Source organism: Leguminivora glycinivorella, chromosome 14 (genome assembly GCF_023078275.1).
Source record: "Leguminivora glycinivorella isolate SPB_JAAS2020 chromosome 14, LegGlyc_1.1, whole genome shotgun sequence".
NCBI lineage: Eukaryota > Metazoa > Arthropoda > Insecta > Lepidoptera > Tortricidae > Leguminivora > Leguminivora glycinivorella.
Window position 1 is genome coordinate 21,979,280 of NC_062984.1, and position 24,444 is coordinate 22,003,723.

A 24,444-nucleotide genomic window follows, 5' to 3' on the forward strand; every position below is an offset into this window, starting at 1 on the left:
GACGTAACGGGAGTTATAGAAAAATCTTTCTCCCGAGGGAGTTATGAAATGTCAAGTACCATAGTTACCTTTGTTTCTATTTTTTTTTTGTTTTGTGGCAATCGCGATAAAACGTATTGAGTAACTCGGGGCGTAAAAATATTGCAAACTCGAGTCTTTAAACTCCGGTAAGCCGTCGCAACATGTCTCATTCTAATAATATAATGGCATATGTTATTAATACATGTCCGTTTATTAGATTACAGCACACCTAAAAGTATACTTTTGTATAATTATATTCAAAGCACATCTTAACTTCCGACGGACTTATACGTGGTGCTTGCACACGGCGCATGTCTTTGAAACATGACTTTCAGATTGGCAAAAAAAAGAGCAGAAATGGATTTTTTATATCATAACAACACTTACTGTCCTCATAAAATAGTTACCACATGCAAAACGGTTTACATAGACAGTGGCGCCCCCTGTTAGTTTCTATTCTTTTTGCCAGGCTGTACGGATCTTCATTTATTTGTGTGGACAATGGCAGAAGTTGTATGCGCCATGTGCAAGCACCATGTAATACTTCGTAAAGTATTAAGTATCCTTTGTAAAAAACTAACTTTGCAATTTTTTAGGAAACATTATTTTAATCGATGGAATCAGGCGTTACTTTGCGGAAATCCATGTTACTCGTAAACTAGAACTTTCCTTTGCTAACTTAACGTGCAATCAATCAGTTTGTTATAATTACTTGCGTATTTTTACATGCAATTAATTTTATCCCACCGCAAAAATAAAAATAAATACGAAATAAATATAACTAAAAAGGAGTTTAAAATTAACATTATTTTATTTGACTATTAAAAAAAATGCTGAACATGATAGCTAGATGCTTTTAAGTAACAATTTTTTAGTTACATAAATAATTTTCTTTTATTTTGCACGCCATTGTTTACTGAGCATTTCTTTTTTTTTTGCCACTTTTATGAAGTGTGATATTTTTGAAAAAAAAAATATGCTATTTCTACTCAGAATTACTAGCCTTTTCAATCCTAGTAGTTAAAAAATTTGTCCCATACGATTTTTTCTTATTTTGTTACCATTTTCCGTACATGTTGTATGGGGTAACAAAAGAGGAAAGTAAAAAAATGTATGGAAATTCTGGGACACTTTTTGTCTCCCAGTGAGATTGAAAGTACCCGTGATTCTGAGTACAATTGACCTAAAATTCCCTAAAACAATTTAAAAATAAATATTGGCAAAAAAAAAGAAATGCTCTACTACAAATAAAAAAAATACTTCCCTCCATAGTTTTGTAGAAAATGTGTACTCAATACTTTTGACGAAGGCCGTTGGTCACACCATGGTAAATTAATTTATAGATTAACTTATAAGTTCTCACATTCATACTCCAGTACAGTCTTGTGGTAGAAGAGGAGATATCTGTCGAATAAAAAAAAATACACAATTAAAAATAAATTTGAAATAGTTTGGTTGTTTTGAGTTATTTTCCTTTCAATATTATACACAAATTTCAATTATTACAGAACTATTTCATTCTATGCAAAAGGTCTTAACCACCCTACTGTATTTTGGCAAATAAAAAAATTAAAAATCAATTAGAATAATAGCGAAACGAAACCAACGAAAAGGCTCTCTAGTGGTTTTTTACTGTGGTAACTCGAGCGAAAGCCAGGATTCTAATAGATTTGGGCATGTTTTGTTTTGTCCCGCCGTCAAACTCGAAAAAGAAGTCAGAGATGTTCAACACAACTCTCCTACCAATCTGCCTGTGCCCACAGACGTAATGTCACGTCCCATATCGGGCCAAATGTAAACGAGATTGTAATGCTATGCGATACATCTAAATTATTGTGGCTGAGCTGTAAGTTCTCATGTTTGACACATTTGTTTTTAAGTATGTTGCGATGTGGCTAAGACGTATCGTTTGCCAAATCTAGCGATTATTCACGAATTGGTTGAATCGATTAGGCCCTATGTACAAGGAGGCGCTTAAACAAATATACGATTTCTATCAACTTACTAAAATGTCATTTAAGAGCCCGTCACGATGGGTAAAAATTCAGTATCTGTCAAATTACCCCATTTACACACACTAACGCACGTCACACTCACCAACATACTTTTCGCACACTACCGCAATTTACTGAAAGAGGTCAGTGACCTAAGTGAGAGGAACTTAAGACAGGTCTATAGTTTCACTGAAGATCAGATGTAACGTTAAAATCCCATCAAAACCAAAAAAGGGAAATATGAGCCAAGTTCAATATTATATATGCCTTGGTTGTTGGCGTCAACGACAAAAGCAGTGAGATCTAAACGGGTGCCAAGTTCAATGGCAGTCCTCAAAATGTTTTATGACAATTGATGACATAAAATATCATTTCTTATAACTTTTATAATAGAATAGAATATAATTAATTTATTCGTTAACACACACACAAAATAAACGTTACAAATAATAAGACATAAACAAGAAGGAGATCCAACGAAATGATCTAATCTTCCGATCAGACCATCCGGTGAAACAATCACGACAGGCACATAATATGTATGTCACAAATATCAATATAAGAGCCAAATTTAAGACGTTTATGTGAAATAGTTTTTGTTGTGAGGACGCCCATAGAAGCTCCAAATAGTTCGTGTAATATTACACACGATGTTGTCTGCCAGTTCGGTTACTTGAACTTGGCTTGACACGCTGCCGCGTGTTTAGATTGCGGACAGTGTCAATTTAGTGTTACCATCTCACACGAATTGACTCCGATTATTTTTCAAAATAAATTTGTGCAAACACCATATAAAATCAAAACTCTAGTGTAAAAAACAGTGCTCCGTTTATTCTAATTATAAATGGTTAAACCCTTTTCCGAATGAATTAAAATAATTCACTGTTCCTGATCGGTTTAGCCATTATAACATCCGTTATAAATGCACTGAGACAAAGGTTGAGGTTATGTATGAACAGTGGTTGACAGTCAGTTAACATGTAAAATTGTTGCCATATATAGAATTCTTCATTAAAATAATAATTTTCAAAATTTAGTTAAAGTTGTCTGAATCTAAGGTTACGTGCCCCGTGTGCAAACACCATTTAAAAATTATATTGAACGTAAGAAGGTAAGTCATACAGAACAATTTTGTGATAAGATAATATATTATTACAATTAATAATTTCGCCATTTACGTAAATAATCGTTTATAGAATATAATTATAATGATTAGTTCTGTTAGTTTTTTCATACACCACACTGAATGTCTCTTCGCGAAAGAGAATGTTACACACACCGACACACTAAATAATGTGACCAGTATAATGAAAATAAAGTCCAACGAGTTAAAATTAATTTTAAAACTCTTTCATTTTAATAAAGTTTAGAAGATAAAAAATACCTATATTTCTTATAATGATAAGTATTAAAGTTACATATATTTTTTTATTTCTCAACAATAATAAGTAGTAAACAACACAAAAAAAACGATTTTAAACTGAGACTCTTTTAGACGTGACGATATTTATTTACCTTATTACTTTTGAATACATTCATAGCACTGGCAATCTTTTTGTATCCGTATATGATTTCCAGTGTCAAAAACAAATGTCATTGGAGCAAATTTGGCGACACGTCTGCTTCGAACGAGCCCGATCGGGCGTCTGACTCGATAGAATCTGTTCGCAGTTTTGACGTTTGTATGGAAAATTTACGAAAGTTTATATTCAACATTGATTTTATTCGTTCTCTTTGTAAGGAAAAATATGAAAGGTAATAATTCTGTAGTCCAGTTATCTAGCTTATAAAATAACATTATTTTAAAACTAAAACACGGTCGTACATATTCAAATTTATGAAGATGCCGACAGGGGCCGACCGCATTTTAGTTACAACTTTAAGTAAGTATGTATCTAAAATTGGAAGTGTTTCCTGATTTGTATTACACACTATTTTGCATACACATACTTAAAGTTTATAATTATCAAGAAAGCCTTTTGTTTGCCTAAAAGGTTTTCGAAGTAATTGCCATTTGATTCGAAGTATTTTTAGACAAATATTGATGTCGTTTAACTTCCATTTACTGTATTTTAGTAGCATGATAACACACATGTAAACTACTGAATTTTTAGTTTAGGATATAAGTAATGCGACAGCATCAATTTTAGCAGCCTAAAGTATACAAAATTGAGCTCAGCTCACTCAGAGGTGAGCACTATTTGCGGGTTTTCTTAAACTAGCGTCAGGAAAAAAATCATAATTAATTCAGGGAGTAACTTTTCCTTGATGTTAACTACTGATTTTGTAGATAAGAATACGCGCTGTTTAAAACAAGTGCTTTTCTTATCAATAAGTATATACTGAAACTAAAACCGGACGTAGAAAACTACCAATTTTACGATTTTCTACTTTTTGATATTGACGGCCTCTTAAATCGAAATGACAGACTCTGCCACAGCACTACTTTAAAAATAAAAATGAATGATAAATGACATAATAAGTAAATCTTGCGTGATAAATTAACATCGTAAAATACTCACTAACAATGATCCGGAAAAATGTAACATGTGTTAGATTATGTTTTAAGTAAGCGATATATTGTTTTTAAGAACTTTATTTTTTTAAATATTATTACAGGATTTTATTTAAAATTTCATTAGGTCGCGCCAGTTTACGTTTTGTGGGCGCTGTCATGTGTCAAAAATGTGAACTTACAGCACCGGGACAATAGAATAATAAAGAAGTCAAGTATAGAGAACATAGAGTGAGTACATACCCCTCGCTATCGAGCACCTCTCTGAGCGAAGCCCGCGTAATCATGTGGTCATCGCACTTGAACCAGCTGCCCTTCATCTGTCGCACGTATGCTGTGTAGTGCCCTGCGTCCAACGACCCCAAATGATTCACCACAGCGAATAAAGAGTATCTATTATCCTCGAATATCCCTTCTGGAGCATTGTTATTGTCTGTAGCACCACTGTCGACAGATCTGCGGTGTGACGACATGAAGGGAGTCATGTCTAATTCGGCCGGGAAGGATACGAAGGTGGATATCTTCCTGTCGATTTGCGAAGAATGTTCGAAGCGTTTGAGATGGAAGCTGGCTACTATGGGTAGCGTTTCGAGGGTGAGCTGTTTAGTTGATTCGCGGTACGCTCGGCAGTTGGAGCACTTAATCTTGGCACCAGATCCTAGGTGCTCAGCCCGGGTAAATCTCTCGAGACAGGCTTGTAGCGACCCAGGGCCGGCTACATCGAGACTGATGTCCCAGAAAGGGTCGATGGTGGTGGAGACTCCGGAGCAGGAGGTGCAGACGACGTCGCTCTGCAGGCCGCCGGTAAATATCTGGTCGATGATGCAATTACAGCGACCCGTCTCTTTTTCTGTCTTTTCTGTGTGCTCCTCGACGCCGTTCATGCAGTGTCTGGGAAATTTCAAATACACTTTATGAAATACCGCAGGCGACAATTCATTCCAGTTTAGCTGTGCGAGGCAGGAAGTTTCTGGAGAAAACGGAGGACTGCCAGCCATCTAAATGATGGAGATGGAAATGTTGTCGCGTGACTGAGGTTTGCCAAATCTAGCGATTATTTACGAATTGGCTGAATCGATTAAAGAGCGATTAAGGAGCAAAACGGTAAAAGTACGTTCATGGTTTGTTCATTAATATTATTAACAAACCTGTTTTTTTCATAGTATTTAATTATTTCTACATTTTAACTAGGTTTTTACAAGATTTTTATCGACTTCGGAAATATCATTTCAATTGAAATGACAGATTGCCACAGCACTGGTTATAATAAGTGTCAAAAAGGCATACACAATTGAAACCTGACGCACTAATATGAGGCTGTCTCACCTGTGGAGCACGTCCAGCGTGGCGATGAAGAACTCGTGCGCGTCCTGCTGCTCGTAGCCGCCAGGTGCATCCAAGTCCAGTAACCTGTGGGGTCAGCACACAGCGGGGGACTAGTCACCTGTGGAGCACGTCCAGCGTGGCGATGAAGAACTCGTGCGCGTCCTGTTGCTCGTAGCCGCCAGGTGCGTCCAGGTCCAGTAACCTGTGGGGTCAGCACACAGCGGGGGACTAGTCACCTGTGGAGCACGTCCAGCGTGGCGATGAAGAACTCGTGCGCGTCCTGCTGCTCGTAGCCGCCAGGTGCATCCAAGTCCAGTAACCTGTGGGGTCAGCACACAGCGGGGGACTAGTCACCTGTGGAGCACGTCCAGCGTGGCGATGAAGAACTCGTGCGCGTCCTGTTGCTCGTAGCCGCCAGGTGCGTCCAGGTCCAGTAACCTGTGGGGTCAGCACACAGCGGGGGACTAGTCACCTGTGGAGCACGTCCAGCGTGGCGATGAAGAACTCGTGCGCGTCCTGTTGCTCGTAGCCGCCAGGTGCGTCCAGGTCCAGTAACCTGTGGGGTCAGCACACAGCGGGGGACTAGTCACCTGTGGAGCACGTCCAGCGTGGCGATGAAGAACTCGTGCGCGTCCTGCTGCTCGTAGCCGCCAGGTGCATCCAAGTCCAGTAACCTGTGGGGTCAGCACACAGCGGGGGACTAGTCACCTGTGGAGCACGTCCAGCGTGGCGATGAAGAACTCGTGCGCGTCCTGTTGCTCGTAGCCGCCAGGTGCGTCCAGGTCCAGTAACCTGTGGGGTCAGCACACAGCGGGGGACTAGTCACCTGTGGAGCACGTCCAGCGTGGCGATGGAGAACTCGTGCGCGTCCTGTTGCTCGTAGCCGCCAGGTGCGTCCAGGTCCAGTAACCTGTGGGGTCAGCACACAGCGGGGGACTAGTCACCTGTGGAGCACGTCCAGCGTGGCGATGAAGAACTCGTGTGCGTCCTGCTGCTCGTAGCCGCCAGGTGCATCCAAGTCCAGTAACCTGTGGGGTCAGCACACAGCGGGGGACTAGTCACCTGTGGAGCACGTCCAGCGTGGCGATGAAGAACTCGTGCGCGTCCTGTTGCTCGTAGCCGCCAGGTGCGTCCAGGTCCAGTAACCTGTGGGGTCAGCACACAGCGGGGGACTAGTCACCTGTGGAGCACGTCCAGCGTGGCGATGAAGAACTCGTGCGCGTCCTGTTGCTCGTAGCCGCCAGGTGCGTCCAGGTCCAGTAACCTGTGGGGTCAGCACACAGCGGGGGACTAGTCACCTGTGAAGCACGTCCAGCGTGGCGATGAAGAACTCGTGTGCGTCCTGCTGCTCGTAGCCGCCAGGTGCATCCAAGTCCAGTAACCTGTGGGGTCAGCACACAGCGGGGGGACTAGAATCAACAACACGTATTTACGTACTCTTGTAACTCGTTTCTAAAATGTCTCAAATCGACTGTGAAATGTTAAAAACGCTCATCGCGAATGCACTTAAACCCATTGAACAAAAACTTAGTGACATAGTTACCAAAATAAACCGCTTAAACAGTGAATTTTGTGAAATTAAATCCGTTATCCTAAACAAGAAGAATGTGTCTACGCCGTCAACTCCGGTAGACACAAGCAATACGTCGACACCGATAAGCCGTCCCGCTCCCGCATCCACACGGGCGCCTACGCGAGCGCAGCGACCAGCGGCCGCACAAACGAGACAGCGAATAGCCGCGCAAGCCAAACTGACCCTTCGGGCAAAGCGCATTGACAAGCCTCAGGAAGTGAATAACAACCCGCAGCAAAAAAAATCCACCGATAAAATTAATACAACGACAGTAAATCACGATAAAATTAATGAAAATGTAAATAAATCACCAAAGAAAATTGAATTAGAACCTAGCCTCCCAGATATAGCTGATGATGATTTTGAACTTGTTCAAAGCCGCCATCAACGTCGCAAAATTCGAAAATCGACTGTTATGATAAAGGGAACTGCGACTTACGCATCCATCGAAGGGGTGGAAGTGTATAAGTTTCTGCATGGGTGTTATTTTAAGAAGGACACGACGGTTGAGAGTCTTAAAAACCATCTAAATAGCATTCATGACGGAGCTCACTATAAGGTAGAACAAATACAACCAAAACGGGACAGTTACACTTCGTTTAAAATAGGTATCCCACTTGCCGTATATAATAATTTCCTATCGTCATCTGTGTGGCCTATAAACACGAGTATCTCCGAATGGAGGCCCTTTCTCCGCCACAGGGAGACCCAGTCTCCCTCCGATGAAAACACCATCGTCAAAACCGGATGTTAGTCATAGACAGGTAAACATACTGCACCTAAACATAAATAGGTTGGGAAATAAAGCATGCAGATTAGAAAGTGAACTCCAACTCCAGGATAAAATTGATGTGTTATGCCTGTCTGAACATTGGCTCGAGTCAGGTCAGATAGGCTCGGTGAATATACTAAATTACCAGCTACGAGCACACTACTGCTGCCGACCATCGCGCATGGGCGGTGGTGTCTGCATATATGCTGCGGCCGACATCCTGACCATGGAACGCAAGGAAGTGACCAGTCTTTCAGTCGAAATGCAGTTTGAAGTGTGCGCCATCGAGTGTATCGGACTAGACCTAATCGTCGTATGTATCTATAGGCCACCTAACGGTGATATAAACTTGTATTTATCTAAACTTGATGAATTACTAAATGTAACTGCTATAAAAAATAATAAAGTAATGATCGTAGGTGACATCAACATTGATTTATTAACAAACTGTAACAACTCAAGTAAGATATATGATAATTTAAAAATTTGTGGATTTAAGAGTCTAGTTAATGTGCCAACGAGGATAACGAGTACCTCAAAAACATGTATTGACCATGCTTATTCAAATATAGTTAAGTCTAACATATTGAAAATATATTGTAATGACATGAATTTATCTGACCACTTATCTGTAAAAATTAGTGTAATTATTATTAAGGAACTAACATCAAAATCTCACACCTTAAAAAGAAAATTTACACAATGTAAAAAGCAAGAATTCTCTCGTAGCCTCGACATGTATAACTGGCAGTCTGTCCTCGAAAAGTCTAATTGTCCAAATAAAAAAATGGAATCTGTAATAAATGTAGTTAAACATCACTTTGACATATATTTTCCAATCAAATATCACCCTGTAAAATCATCTAATGATGTGTGGATTACCGATCTGATAAGAAGTAAACGTAAACACATTTGTAAATTAAAAAATAATCTTTCTCGAAATCCTGATGATGCTGAGTCACTGTCTGAGCTTATGAAAACGGAACCCTCGTACTGGGCGCTGTTAAAAAACGTACGTAGACGTTATATAAACGATCAAACTGCAAAGAGTAGTGATAATATGTGCCGAAGTATATGGCGAGTGATATCGTCGGAAACATGCAAAAATAATAAAAACGGGAACCGCGCAATCGACGTTCTCGTTAGCAAGTCAGCTGGGGACTGCGAGAGCGCACGAGCCGCCTCGGCCGCGGAGTTGCTGAATAGGTACTATGTTGATGCCAACGTAAACAACTCGAAACCTTGTACTCACACTGCGCTCCTATACCTGTCAAATTATTTACAACACTTGAATGAACCTCCCCCCCACCTAATTTCTACTCCATTCTCACTAAGTGAAATGATTACAGCCTGCAAAAAAATTAAACGCAAGACCTCTAAGGACATAAATGACATGTCTACGCAAATTATAGATTGCTTGCCTCCATTAGTGTTATCACTGATCCTTTCATTATTTAACCAATGTGTCGAAAAGGGCACTTATCCTGGCGTCTTAAAATTAATAAAAGTACAACCCATATACAAAGGCAAAGGCGAATTATTTTTACCTAAGTCCTACCGACCAATATCACTTGTTCCCGTTATCTCAAAGATATTTGAGCGGCTAATTAGTAATAGGTTAATGCAACATTTTACATTGAATGGGTTATTAAATAGCCAGCAATATGCGTATCAGCCGGGGCGCTCGACAACAGGTGCAGTGCGGGACGTGGTGGGGAGGGTGTTAGGCCATCTCGAGGGCTCGAGGCAGGTCGCTGCCATTTTTTGTGATCTGTCACGCGCCTTCGAGACCATTGACCACTCCCTCCTTCTAAAAAAACTTGTGGAGTACGGTGTCGTCGGTTCCTTCCACAAAACAATCGCGTCCTTTTTAGAAAACAGGATGCAACGAACCTACGTGTTGGATTCTAAATCTGAGCTCGAGTCTACGGGAAACAGCGCAGTTCCTCAAGGATCAGTCGCAGGAAATAATCTCTTTTTAATCCTAGCTAACGACATAACGACAGCTTGTCCAGACGTAGAATACGTTATTTTTGCGGACGATACTTGTATCATTGTTAACGCTGACTGCTTCGATAGTTTGAAATCAAATCTCTGTCACGTAGTAAAACAAATAGAAAAATGGTTTTCCGCAAACGGTATGTTACTGAATCTGGCAAAGACCAACATAATGCACTTTCAGCTTAGACACACAATAAAAACTGAACTAAATATTAAACTTAATGACACGTTAATACCACAAGTAGATACTGTTAAGTACTTAGGTTTCACACTTGATGCGGGGCTGACGTGGGCGGCAAACATTAAAATGACCTGTGATAGACTAGCCTCAGCATGTTAAGCTCTGTCTCGGTTAGTCGGTAGTCTATCAATAGAGAACCTAAAGATGGCATACTATGGTTACTTTCACTCGATTTTAACTCAGGGAGTAGAGTTGTGGGCAACCGCTGCTGATAGAGACAGAGTGTTTAAAATGCAAAAACGGGCTATTCGGATAATTGACGGACAACCACTTGACTATCCGGCACAACAATTGTTTAAGAAGCACAAAATACTTACTCTGCCGTGTGTATATATACTAGCCGCTTGTATGTACATTAGGACACATATTCAACATTATAAACAATCAAACAGTGCGCGACGCCCCCGGCTCCTAGCCCCGAGGCGCCGACTCGCTAAGTCACGGCGGTCACTCAGCATCATGGGGCCAACCTTGTACAACTCACTACCCTCAGATATAACAAATTTGAAAAGTGACCACATATTTAAAAATAAACTTAAACTGCTACTCACAGAAAAGGCATACTATAGCATCGATGAATGTATATTATCTATGTAAGTGTTAAATTAAAATGATAATTCACTTTATAATTTATATTTTTTAAACATTGTGTATAAATATGACCTGTAAAATACTTTTTTACCAATAAAGATCTGTATTCTGTATTCTGTATAGAAACGGGCCCCTGCTGCTCGTAGCCGCCAGGTGCATCCAAGACCAGTAACCTGTGGGGTCAGCACACAGCGGGGGGACTAGTCACCTGTGGAGCACGTCCAGCGTGGCGATGAAGAACTCGTGCGCGTCCTGTTGCTCGTAGCCCGCCAGGTGGCGCGCGTGCGTCCAGATCAGGTGCAGCAGGCGGTGCAGCGTCAGCGGGGTCTTCGCGCCAGAGTAGAACTCCTGCAATACACAATGGAACACTTAACATATTTTTCTTTTTCTATCGAAAATTGGAATGTCCCATGCTGTCGCTTAAATTTAAAATTATCATGTTATCAGATTTTGGAACCACATATTATTTTGTACACTATAGTTTTAAAAATATGAACAATACTTCAATGATCGGAGATTTAGTTGTAACTCATTTATGAAAATAAAATTAGGGAGTGAAAAATGTAAATACATTACCGACACTCATATAGTCATTTTCGAGTTGTTTAATAAAGGCAACACAGCCTTAAATTGTATTTCTTTCATAGTAAGCGATCACGGCCGCACATGGACACCCGAAGCATCAGAAGTGTTGAAGATGCGTTGCCGGAATTTAAGATGGGTGTCTCTTTCCTTGCAAGTTTGAAAGTCGTATCGGTCCGGAAATATCGCAGACGACAGTTCATTCCACAGTTTAGCTGTGCGGGGCAGAAATTGTATCATCTATGGGATTGATTCTTACCTGGAACAGCTTCGACACTTCGCAGACCAAACACTTGCCGGAGCCCTGCGACTTACACTTGTGCTTCTCACCGAGGAAGTAGTCGCGGAGAAGAGGCGTGTGGATCAGGGCCTGAAAATATACATTTTTATCGTAAGCCCAGTATAATAAAGAGTACTAGCGTACAATATGGCCACTGCCCGCCATCTCACTCATACAAGCATGGTAAGCGTTCACCTACACGAGCTTAGAATGTGTGCGTAGAAACGCGCCTCTTTCATATATTTGACCGCCATTGTCCGAGGTGTTACGTAAGCCAAGCGACAGAGGTGGTGAAACTGGTGAAACATTTTCGTTTGAGCATAAGGAGTAATATTGTCACGGTTACGTTAAATAATAGATCGTTACATTTATTCAATTCAATTCTATTCAAAACCTTTAATGTTATAAACAATACATGTCAAAAATACAAAAACAATAATACAATAAATAAGGAATTTAAATAATCTTAAACAACTTAGTCAAAAAATAATGATAAATTTAAATACTAACCATAATTATATATAAAAAAAAACATAAGTCGTCGAGTTTTGTACACATATAGGTCGAACGCAGTTAAAAATAATTATTTTTCTTTTCCCGAAGTAAAAAAGGTAAATAAAGATTTTTTAATTGCGTTCGACCTGTATCTGACTTTAAATATAGATCATTACATGGTTAAACAACCGGAAATATGTATTACACATGAAAATGATACGTTTTCCTCCCCTCTGTAAGTTGTTGACAACCTGTTTTCCTGTTATTAATGCTTCTTTACAATTATTGTAATTTTAAACATAAACAAGATAGCGTCGCTGCGCGTGCAAATTTCGCTATGTGTTTTTAACCTACTTTACAGGAGACACAAAAAAACGGTTTATTTCTGCAATTATTGAACATAAATAAATCAATATTTTTATGGCATAAGTATTTTCACTTTTGCATACATTAAGAAATAACTTGAAATTATATTTCAGTTAATATAATGTTAAAAAAATATTTTTTCATAAATATGTTACATAGCGATTATAATTTGAGTCTTAAATAACCGGTATGTGTCTTACAATCACTTAACTAGATTTTATTCTTAAGAAACAAAAAACAATTTGTGCACTTTATCGTCACATGGTTATTTAATCATATGATTTGAATTAACTGTGTTGTTGTTTATTTGTAATGTATCAATTCATTTTCGAATAAATTATTTCAGAAAAACCACGATTTAATACTATACGCCTAATACACAATACCATAATAAAAAACTCGATTAAATTAATATATTACTATTATATATTACTATTAATATATTACTATTAATATATTACAACTATAATAATATATTTAATCCATTATTTTTTATGAATGGAGGTTATTTCAGTTACAAAGTTGCTCAATGTGGTAAACATTTATGTATTGAATAAGTTTTCATTATGCATGTTTAACTTGAAAAAACCGGATAGTGCTAGTCTGGCTCGAACACCAAAGGTAACGTGTATATTTTACATTTTTTTTTCTCACAACTATATTAATAACCATGTACTGATGTATGGTGTAATACGATTTATTTTCCAAATTTCATAGTTTAGGTCAACCGGAAGTACCCTATTAATTTTGACTTCCTTGAGAGTGTACATTTGTTTCAACTCAATTAACCTATGTTGTATTTACTTAGAAATAAGGTTTTTTTACAGTTTCAAGGAACGGTACAGTACACTTGAGTATAGGGTTTTTCCGAAAGAATATTGACAAATAGATAAACGGATTGACAAGAAAGTACATAATTGTATAAGGGTACCATTTTTCCCTTTTGATCCGAAAAAGATAAAAAATCTTTGTCATTCAAAACTTTATGTGATTTCTCAAATCAGCTTTTTTTTCATTTATTAAACATTTCATTTTCATTAATTTATTTTAAAATGTTTCCAGAAAGGATAGATAGATCTTATCACACAAAATATCATAAAAAAACGATGTCTTACCACTTTAAGGCAATGTTAAATCACTTGCTATTTTTTTTGAGTTACTTAGCATAACTTTATCTTATTTAGATAATTTGTAATATACGTTTACACTAGGGTATGCAAACCGGTTAACCGGTTAACCGAAAAACCGGTTAACCGAGACTTTTGGGCCTCGGTTAAAAACCGGTTTTCATAGTCTCTAACCGGTTAATAACCGAAACTATATTTATTTCCCAAAATGACCAAATAAGGCATAAAAAAGAGTCAAAAGTACGTAATTCTTCAATGTTTTGTAACTATAAAGATTTATTTATTATTTATTTACTTATTATAAATGGTCTTACTCTAAGCCAAAGGCAAAGACGTGGCCTACGATGGAGTGAGCTCGCCCAGAAGATGCCTGTTCACTCTTGATTAGAATACTTTTCATTGACAACATTACGCACCTGCACTGAATTTCTTAAAGAAGTCATAGTATAGTCCACTCAAAAATATATTTTATACAGTAGAGTCTGGTTAGTATTACGACTCCGCATGTACCTAACGTCCAACGGCTTACAATAACCGAATAACGGAAGAACAGGTATTTGTTTGATTTTCATATGTGATATTATGAAAGTACACCCGTTTATTACGACTCCGGTTTTAACGTCCAACCGCTTTTTACGACGTAATTTTACGCAAAATCCATCCGTCAAGTCTGGTTACAACGACGAGTGACAACGTTTTTACTAGTAAATTGAGGAAACAAAACTATTTCCGCCCTAAGCACGGCCCCCTGTCTTGCCTACAAGTAGCAAGATGAGATTGTGGCCATGTGACTTTTTGGAGCATTGGTTTTAATAATTTTAACCATTAGTTCGCCTCGGGTCTAGTCTTATAAGCTAAATAGAACCCACTTTTTATTTCTCGGTTGCGTATAAACTAGTTTTACATAATAAAAAAATCGATTGTCATATTAGTTACGTAAATCGAGGTACAAGGAATGCGACTATTTATTATTACGATATACGACAGTAATTTGCCGGTGATGAGCAAGCACGCATACCATAAAATGACATATCTTTAAACCGAAATGAAATTCGTTTTGTACGGCGTCCAGTTAGTACGACGTAATCTCAGCGGTCCCTTGGGCGTGGTTATATCCGGACTCTATATGTCCGTATCATCCATGTATTGGGTAGTCTGTGAGGGAAAATTAAGATCTTGGTTTTCTTACGTTAATTCCTTGTAAATATTACTAGTGTCTCTGGGAGCTGTAGAGTAGACCTCCGCGACATGCTTAGAAAACGCACAACTGACAAATATTTAGTTCTTAAAGTGATTATCACAGTAAAGTCACGACAGTTTTAAGCGCCATATACACTATGGGCACTCAAGTCATTTGTGGCATCTTCTGCATTTTACAAAATTTACAAAAACTGGATAAAAATGATCTTCATCGTGCAAGTAATACCTGCTACGATATCATAAACAACAGAATTCTGGAATGTAATGGTAATATTATTGCGTAGTACGGTAATTTACTAAAAATCCGCAAAACCGGTTAAAAACCGGTTAACCGGTTTTGAATGTATAGGTTCGGTTATTAACCGGTTTTTAAAGTTAACCGGTTTTTGCAAACCCTAGTTTACACGCACTGAACCCTACACGAAATTTGTCAGTATACTAAACACTAATAAATTTCTGACAGTTAATCTGAAAAATCAATTTGAAATGACCAGGTATAAAATGTCCTACTCGTAGCTTGTAGTACCTTCTTTGGGTCTTAGCTCGACATAAAAGATTGAAACCCTTTGTGCCTTGACTTGAGTGCCTTTTTTTCAGAACAGGTAACAAATGTTATTATCAGCTCAACCATGTGGTCAGATTGGGTTTAAAATTTAAAAACTGTGTTTCAAAAACACCTTCAAATCAAGAGTGAACAAGCACGTCAGGCATCTTCTGAGCGAGCTCACTCACTCCATCGTAGGCCGCGTCTTTGCCTTTGGCTAGTCTGAAGAGTAAGCCCATTTATAATTTAAAAAAAAAACAATTAACATTTTAACATGTTGAAAATATATGGTGGTTTGTTGGAACACAAGGTCATGGAAGCTTGTGGAGACAAAGTCATATTATAGGGAGAATAGTTCAGAATAGCTCACCCTGTCCAACCTTTGTTGATGACATATCGTCTTCTTATAGTCGCCTCGTCCGAGAACAAATTATGTGCATACACACCTGCACAATGCAGCTGACTGCTGGAACTGGGTTCTGCAGTCCCGGAGAGCTATGGTGGTGGAGGGGCTGATGATGCACTGTCTTGATACAGCCTCCTCTTTAAAATACCACGGCATAATGCTTTGCAGCCTCCAAGACACAAGCACAGTATAATAAAGAGTACTATCGTACAATATACGGCCACTCCCTGCTTCCTGAAAGTGCTGCCCACCCGCTCTCGGTTACCTCACAGTTACCTACCGCCTGTCAAGAACGCAAACAGTCGTCCTGTCTTATCTCACTCATACAAGCGTACGCGCTCGCTTATACGAGCTTAGACTGTGTGCGAAGGAACGCGCTTCTTTCATATATTTGATCGCAAGGTGTGACACAAGGTCACATTAAATACATACCTGTACGATACAGTTCATGAAACAGGTGGAACCGAGGTTCTGCAGCCCCCGGAGCCCTATGGTGGTGGAGGGGCTGATGAGGCGCCGCTTGCGGAGGCGCCGGAGCGCCGTCGCCTCGTTGGCGTTAGGCAGCCATGGCATGAATGGCGCGCCGATGCCCAGGGACCTTCAAGATAAAAATAAGATATTTATGTTAAGTGTCCATAAGTATATGTCTTCTGAAGAAAAATTCAAGAGAGATTAGGTACCTTTATGCCATCTTGATCTTAAAGGCAAAAACAAGATAGTTTTGGTACATTCGATTTATATTGACTGGAAAATCAAAAAGGTAATCACAGTCTATATCCCAGTCAATATAAACCTAATGAAACTATGAAACTAACTGCAAATAATTTAAAACTTTAGGTTTGGTACAGTTGAGTTTGTAACCATGTGTAAATACTTTTTTTTAATCAATTTTAGTTCATATTTTTATGTGACAGAGAAAAATGCCTTGATATCTACAAATTTTCAGAAAATTTAGAATAGGATAGCAGATTAAGTATTGTTATAGCACTAGAGAACAGACCCTTTAAATTTAGGCTATCAGAACCATGAAATATGAAACATTTTTGTTCTAAACAAAGCCAATAATTGTAATAAGGCACAAAAATCTTAAAGTAAACCCTAGATAAGAAGAGTTTCAAAACATCAGATAGCTGTAAAAATTTACATCATCATTGCTGATATCAGAGGTTAATGTAGGTTATCTAGAGAGTAAAGATTTAAATTTGATAGCACAAAAAGGCTGTGATATGAAATATTCTTCTAACTGTATTAATGACATAAGGACGGGTAGTCTATCTCGCGGCGACATACTCCCGCGGCCATCATGTGCTAGGCCTACAGGGTTGTTACCTGACATAAGCTATATACATACATTCATAACCTCACACCTACATTCTCATATGGAGTAGGCAGAGAGCACATGAAACCACTAGAAAAAACTATGTCCCATACGGTGTAAGAGGATCCTGTTCTAAGGCAATATGCAGAATCCATACTGATATTACAAATGGGAAAGTGTGTGTGTGTGTCTGTTATTCCGTCTTTCACGGAAAAACGAAGTGACAAATTATAGAGATAGTTGTACAGATGGAGAGTGACATAGGCTACTTTTTGTCTATTTCTAACTCCCAACTTCCCTTAAATGGGGGGTGGATTTTTCTATGGAGCAATCCACAATTTTTAAATTTAATGCAAGTGAAGCCATGAGCAAAAGCTAGTATTCATATAAAAATCAATTGAGCAACTAATAATTATCTAATTGGAAATTAGAATAAGTATGATTTTTCATTTCGTACATTATGTTTTTTATTTCCGCTACCCAAAGGTTGTCTGGTAGAGATGACCGCCTCTCCTCTATTTATAATCATTTGTTTTGTCTCTGTATCTCTTGCTGAGGTGTGCCAATAAAGAGTATTCTATCTATCTATCTATTATCTCAGTACATGTGTGCATATCTCCCAACACCTGTATAGCACAGTTCAAATTATATGGCACCTTATTAATATTTATTCTGTTATATACAGCAATAATTCATTTTAAGTCCAATTACTTACTTAGCTTCTTTTAGCCGATGACTCAAAGCAATTTCAGCCAATTCTCTATCATAAATGTAGTCCTGGCATTGAGCACAGAATATATTTCCATAGCTCAAATCAACATAGAGGAAATGCTTTTTAGTTTTCGAGTGGTCCTGAATGTGGCCTGCGTAACAGGCAAAGAATATGCAATGCAGACAGGAATGCATGCGGGGCCCGGGCTGGCCACATGTGAAACACAGACATGATGTGGCCTGAAAAAAAAGCATTGATATTTTTCATTCATTCATTTTGTTTCAAGATGAAGTAACTTTATTGTATGGACTTGTATTAACATAAGAAAATTTATCATTATAATTCTTAAAAATCTCGTTGCGCGTGTGAGTCACGACATCACGCCGCATCGAACGCGACAAACACAATGCTACACAATGATCAGCTGTTTTGAGGTCAAAGATTACCAATCAGCTGATAAGTATTACACCAGCTGATTACTTCTATAATATCAAATATACGCAACTAAATCTTTAAAATATCGAACTTTTCATTGTTTCAGAACTCTGTCAATGTCTTAAAAACAAAATGCTTGTTCTTATAAATGTCAATGTACCTAAGCGAGATTAACAACGCCAATCACTTCTCAACGCTTACCTTGTATTTTCTAGCTTCTAATGAAGTGCAAGACACGAAAAATGCATGCACTATCTTGTAAGGATTAGATCCTTTGGCTGCCTTAAAATTATTTAGGTGAATGCATCCATTGTCATTCATATTCTTGTTTGTATAACACCGGCGACGCAAAACTAAATTTTCTACGCCGCAAGCTTTTATACCGAAATCATAATAACACTGACTGGACACACGTTTTAATTCAACACAAAAGAAAAATTCTTCGAAAAATAAAACACGAGCTGATATTGATGTGAATATGAAGAAGAAACAAGATGCGTTTGCGTTATTGCAGGGCTACGCAAACGCAAAGCGAGCTCTGAGCTCTCAAACGACCATGGGATGGGCTAGCACTCGCAGTCGCTTTGCTTGCTGAACCGGGCAGTCGACTCGATCTCGATTCGTCCGAGGCTAGCGCAGGCGAATATGGCACGGTGTGAAGCACGAACGTATCACGAACGGTACGGATTCACAAAAGAGAAGAGAAGGGGTCGGGCGGGGTGAGGCAGAGTCCGTGATGCCGTGACGTGACAAAGACAACAATGGCAGCAATGTGACACTGACATGTGACGTTTGATTTCACAGATAAGATAGAAACAAAGGAATGGACAATATTTTATACAGTCTTAGGCTCCCCACAGACAGTCTTAAAAATTCATAATCTTAAAAAAAACTTGTATGCAATCTGACAGTTCAAACTGACACTGACAAGACACTGACAGATTTGAACTGTCAGATTGCATACAAGTTTTTTTTAAGATTATGAATTTTTAAGACTGTCTGTGGGAAGCCTATGGTGAAACTAATAATTTAAGGCCAAAACACACAGTAGAAAAGAGACGCGAACTCGAATTAGGCCAGTTTTACAGAGTTTAAATCAGAATTAGGCCGGCAAAAGACGAGTCTTAATTTTCATAATCTTAAAAAAAAATTGTATGCAAACTGACACTGACAGATCTGTCAGTGTCAGTTTGAACTGTCAATTTGCATACAATTTTTTTTTTAAGATTATGAATTTTTAAGACTGTCTGTTGCCGGCCTTATCCTGAGAAATTATCCTAATAAACTGATAAAACCAGAATGAAAAAACATAAGACAATTTGTTATACTGTATGCAATTCCGAATTGAGAGTTTATTATCAAAGGTTTAGATATTTCTTAAACTTTGGTGAAAATTTATTTATTTATTTAAACTTTATTGCACAACTAAAGAAACATGTACAAATGGCGGACTTAAGGCCAAAAGGCATTGCAAAATTGATTGATTGATGTATCTCCTCTTCTTCCTAGGGGTATCCCGGCATTTAGCCAAGACGCTTTAATTTTATTATACTTTTATGGCCAAGACGCATGAGATACTGGGGTCCGCTTTAGCAACAGCAACTAACTCAGAATTTGGCGTAAAATCTATTATGTAAAAAAGCGACTGCCACTGAACTTTGAAACTCAGAGGGTAAATAAATATGTGCTAATCGAGCTAAAAACACGCCGTCAAGAAGTTCAATCGAATACAATGCTCATACCATAGTGATTAAATAGAAATATTTTAAATACTTACTAGGTATAGAACAGGAAATTAATTTTCTGTAACCCTGGCTGTGGATGCCGTGGATGGTTTTCCTGTAATCCTAAAATATATCTATAAGGGTGCGCGCCCACGGGGACACAGTTGCTCGGCGACTTTCGTATTTGTATGAAAAGTTGCGTCGCCTCGTGTGCGCACTTTCATACTAGGCCATGGCCGCGACAAAAAAGTTGCTTCGAAAAGTTGTCCGTGTGCGCACCCTCTTAACCTACATTCTGCAATGCCGAATCCGGAATTCAGTTCGCGTATCAATACGAACCTAGTGAGTATTATTTATATTCTTTGATATGAACTGAACAGATGACTTTTTTTGTACTCTGTGGTACTCCTTACATCGCTTTGATTGAAGTAAATAATAAATATGGCCGCCCGCCACTAATAACGATGTAAACTATTGTTGATTGTTTTTTAAAATATCGTTTAGTTAAGAAATGATAAGTGAATTTGAAAATTTGTCCCTTGGAGGAACTAATACAACGAGCAATCATGGAGATCATTTTACTCATTCCGGTATTACGATTGTTATTTTCTAGTGTATACGTATATCACAGAACTAGTTTTAGTTGTTTTCCAATTAAAAACTTGACCTCAATGCTTAGCTGATGGTTGATGTGGTGTTTTCAGAGCTGACACCTGAACAGCAGAAGACTTTGATAGACATTCGTCGTCGGAAAACTGAGTTGCTGCTAGAAATACAGGTGAGTGTTATTTAATTGTTTCTTACGTTGTGCGATTGTTATTCATGTGCCAAGTTGCCAACTGTGCGTCAGCAGAATGTTATTTTAGTGAAGGAAGCTACTCAATAGCTGTATTGAGCCTAAATAATGACTTGGGATGTTCAATATAGCATACAGTTTTGAATGTGTAATTACCAGAAATGCTTTGAAAATTACTACACAATCCGTTACTGAATCCGATCTGGTACAAGTTTTGTTTCACTTGTGGCAATTACTTAATGGTTAATCCGTTAATCCCCAACCACCTGTGACATACTGCTTTTGTGTCATAATTTATGACTACTTACTGGCACTATGTTTTCCTTCTAGACTTCTGGCATCAAAATGTGGGGACAGGTTGAGCACAAAAAATAGGGAGACTTTTACCTCTCATATGGCGCGATTATTTTTTTCATATGGTTTCCTCTTCTGCATTCCGTAATGTGAGAAGTTAAAAAATAAGAAAATTTGTATGTATTTGGATATGGGGTGCTTGGTGGGTCTTACTACGATTTTCATAACATACACAAAAGTATTAAATCTTAAATATTAAATAACAACTACCCTGAAATAGAAAAGTGATACCATCAGTGATGCCCAGCAATAATATTAATAATCAGTTTTTGTCCAACTTTTATTGAACCGAAAGTGAAGGTGATGAAATTGTTTGAAAACTTCTTGCTTACTCAGTAATAGGTTAGCCTACACACAGCGAGGCATGTTGGGAGGCCATGTCCTTGTGTGGCAAATGTCTAATGTGCCTCGGCCGTGAACATGCTTTTCTTGGCCAAACTTCCTGCCTGGGCCGAGCCATGGCTACTAATTTATGTGCAGGTTAACATCCCCACAGACATGAAGAAGCTGAACTCTGTTACTGTTCCAAAAGTGCAGATGTTCATATGTGAGCATCAAAAGCGAGTTGGCGATGGCACAATGCTTACTCTACTCACTCTTGATAGGATGAGTGCCTAAGTCATTTCTTAGAAACATGATATTATAGATGATGCAAGTAACCCTTATGGAGACATCCACATCTGTGTCATCCACATTGTTGATGCTTTAAATAACTGGTTTTTTGTACTAAAATCCATGGATCATTTACAGTTCAGATTCTTGTTAAGTGGTATCATTATTTGAGAATTAAAGTTTAGTGTGGCAGAGGTTGTAATTGTAAACCCTATGCAAATATGGTTAACTATGAGTTAACTCAATTGTGAAATATGAAATCCTACAGACCTAAAGGCCTTAAAGTGATTTAACTATTTTCCTTACTGAAAAGCTACTGAAAAATAGTGAATGACAATACCATTGGTACAAGCTGGGGTCTGAACTCGAGACCTCCGGAATGAAAGTTGCACAGTCTTCACTGCTACATCACCAATGCTTCAATAACTTTATGTGAAGTACCTGTAATTTCACGTAAATTATCCTTTTTACATTAATTGCTGTTAAATAATTTAACAATGATGGCATTTGATATCGTCTTTATTCAAAAACATATGTTACAATACAAACTTCTAACATCAACTTTGAACATCTCAATCTTATAATTAACTTAAATTAAATCTTAAAACCCTAAAGACTAAAACTAACACAAGTAGGTTATAATTAAATACAAAAAACCTCCCTCAGATCCTCTGCCTCTGGCATAGACCCCAGAATGCTTGCGGCGTTTCCCTTATGCACAGCCAGACTCAACCTAGCAAAGAACGAACCCGCTCTTTGGTCCCCCGAGACACCTATAAGGCGTTCCGACAACTTTTTAATAAAAATGTTGGTGTCAGACGACCAAGGACCCATAGTCTCCAATGCAAGTGCCGCAAACTCATTGCATTGATGGCATTTTAATCACTTAACAAAGTTTTAACACAATTTAATGTTTAACAGATTCTTCCTAAACAGAGATTATGTTTATATAATCAAAGACTTCAGTCAAAATCTGGACAGATGCCTAATTGCCTTAGGACAATGTTCTTAGCCTCAATATTTTCCTAATGACACCTTTTTCATTTTCTATGGAAACCTAAAAACCGCCTTTGACAATGATCTAGTTTTTATTCAACACTTTCGTGTTCCTCGTAAACTTCACGGATTACCGATCTATTTAAATTTTCTTCAAAACACTGTCTTCTCACGCTTATGTATCTGAAATCAAATTACTTATCTTTGTCACAAATTTATAATGCATTTAATTACAACGGCAAACTTATTCCATCAAAACAACGATTTTGTTTAGAAGACAATATCTTAATCCCTATTAATATTATAAATCGGGAAGTGTGTGTGTCTGTTTGTTTGTCCGTCTTTCACGGCAAAACGGAGCGACGAATTGAGGCGATATTTTTAAGTGGAGGTAGATGAAGGAATGGAGAGTGACATAGGCTATTTTTTGTTACTTTCTAACCCCCCACTTTCCAAAAATGGCGGGGGGGGGGAGGGGTTGAATGGAGCATTCCTCAATTTTCGAATTTAATCGAAGCCGCGGGCAAAAGCCAGTAATTTAAATAAATGAAAATATCTGGCAGTTACACCTCTAAATCGTGACTTCAGTAACTTATAAATAGTCAGACCTCTGCCTCTAAGGAGCCCTGAGTAGAAAAAATTGCAGTAAAAAAAAAGCAAACAAGTTACTAAAAAATTGTTTAAAACCACTACTGGGATACTAACAAAGCAGAGAAAACCCTTCCTGAACATCCCGACATCCTTGCTAAGCCTTTTCATTCAATACGCGACCAGTCTGACGTAAGCCATGAATGCACTGGCTCATAGTATTGTAGTGTAGTAAGTTAGTATCAGACGGTCCGCCACGACGCGCGGACGCGTCGCGTTATCGCCCCTTACCGCATACAGCTGTCACTTGGACCGCAGTGTCAAGGGACTGTGTACTCTGTGAAAGTGTTTTGACGGATTCTGACCCCAGTGTTGTGTCCAGTAAGTGTCTTATGGATATGTGAATGACTTCGCCGTCCAGGTGTCCTATGACCTGTGTCAATAAAAAAAACATGTTTAATGTTGAGGTTTATTAGAGACGTCATAGTTATTGTTGAGTCTTCATGACAATTTTCCTTGTTGGATATTGTTTTCGAGTTCAATGCAGTGTTTATAAAGAGCATTCCTAGACTGGTTAACCTTCGGGCACTAAGGTGTTATAGCGTTACAGGAACGTTGTTAATCATAGCAAACTTACGTATCAAGAATGATGATAGATGGCTAAAGATTTGACGTTAGTGGGGATGTGTCATTTGTATAAAAAAGGGATCGGCAATTGTAGCGAGGGGTGCTTTGTGCAACGTGTACGCAAACCGGCCTATGGTTGGTTATTGTTGTAAATTTTTCTGCAGTTTTGTGATAAGCATCTAACTTAGTATAACTATATGGTAGTCTACTTAGCAGCTGACTAGATTTACTTGTTTTTACAATAATAA

General features: G+C 38.4%; 2 protein-coding genes across 6 annotated transcripts in view; one reads left to right on the forward strand and one right to left on the reverse strand.

Annotated features, from left to right (window-relative positions):
- Positions 1–1,238: 1,238 nt before the first annotated feature.
- On the reverse strand, positions 1,239–19,200 carry LOC125233600 (ubiquitin carboxyl-terminal hydrolase nonstop). Of its 2 annotated transcripts, XM_048139661.1 has the most exons (7): positions 18,701–19,200; positions 18,068–18,303; positions 16,467–16,632; positions 11,876–11,986; positions 11,243–11,382; positions 4,774–5,421; positions 1,239–1,425 (listed from the first exon to the last, which is right to left on the reverse strand). In XM_048139661.1, exons 1-7 carry the CDS (start codon positions 18,818–18,820, stop codon positions 1,371–1,373), a joined length of 1,476 nt encoding a protein of 491 aa, XP_047995618.1. In that variant the 5' UTR covers positions 18,821–19,200; the 3' UTR covers positions 1,239–1,370. The 2 variants fall into 2 exon arrangements, with proteins under 2 accessions (XP_047995618.1, XP_047995616.1); XM_048139659.1 differs by lacking the exon at positions 1,239–1,425 and having other exon boundaries at positions 4,668–5,421.
- A 1,473-nt stretch (positions 19,201–20,673) lies between these two features.
- The window catches only part of LOC125233155 (cytohesin-1), a 107,701-nt gene continuing 103,930 nt past the window's right edge, over positions 20,674–24,444 (forward strand). For 2 of the 4 annotated variants that reach the window (XM_048139042.1, XM_048139039.1), the window contains exon 1: positions 23,803–23,950. Coding sequence is in view for 1 of the 4 variants with exons in the window: in XM_048139041.1 (XP_047994998.1) it covers positions 20,735–20,813; positions 20,928–21,001 (153 nt within the window). In the remaining 3 variants the exon portion in view is untranslated. Of the gene's footprint in view, positions 20,814–20,927; positions 21,002–23,801; positions 23,951–24,444 lie in introns of those variants that run through there. The other 2 variants (XM_048139041.1, XM_048139040.1) reach the window with 2 other exon arrangements.

Bases quoted from the DNA above. Each gene is read 5' to 3' on its own strand.
- LOC125233600 (XM_048139659.1), bottom strand. From the start codon at position 18,820: ATGAATGACAATGGATGCATTCACCTAAATAATTTTAAGGCAGCCAAA. The intron at 16,633-18,067 runs GTAAGTAATTGG...TTTATCTTGAAG, and splicing joins CATCGGCTAAAAGAAGCTAA to GTCCCTGGGCATCGGCGCGC. The intron at 11,987-16,466 runs GTATGTATTTAA...GTATATTTTCAG, and splicing joins TCATGAACTGTATCGTACAG to GCCCTGATCCACACGCCTCT.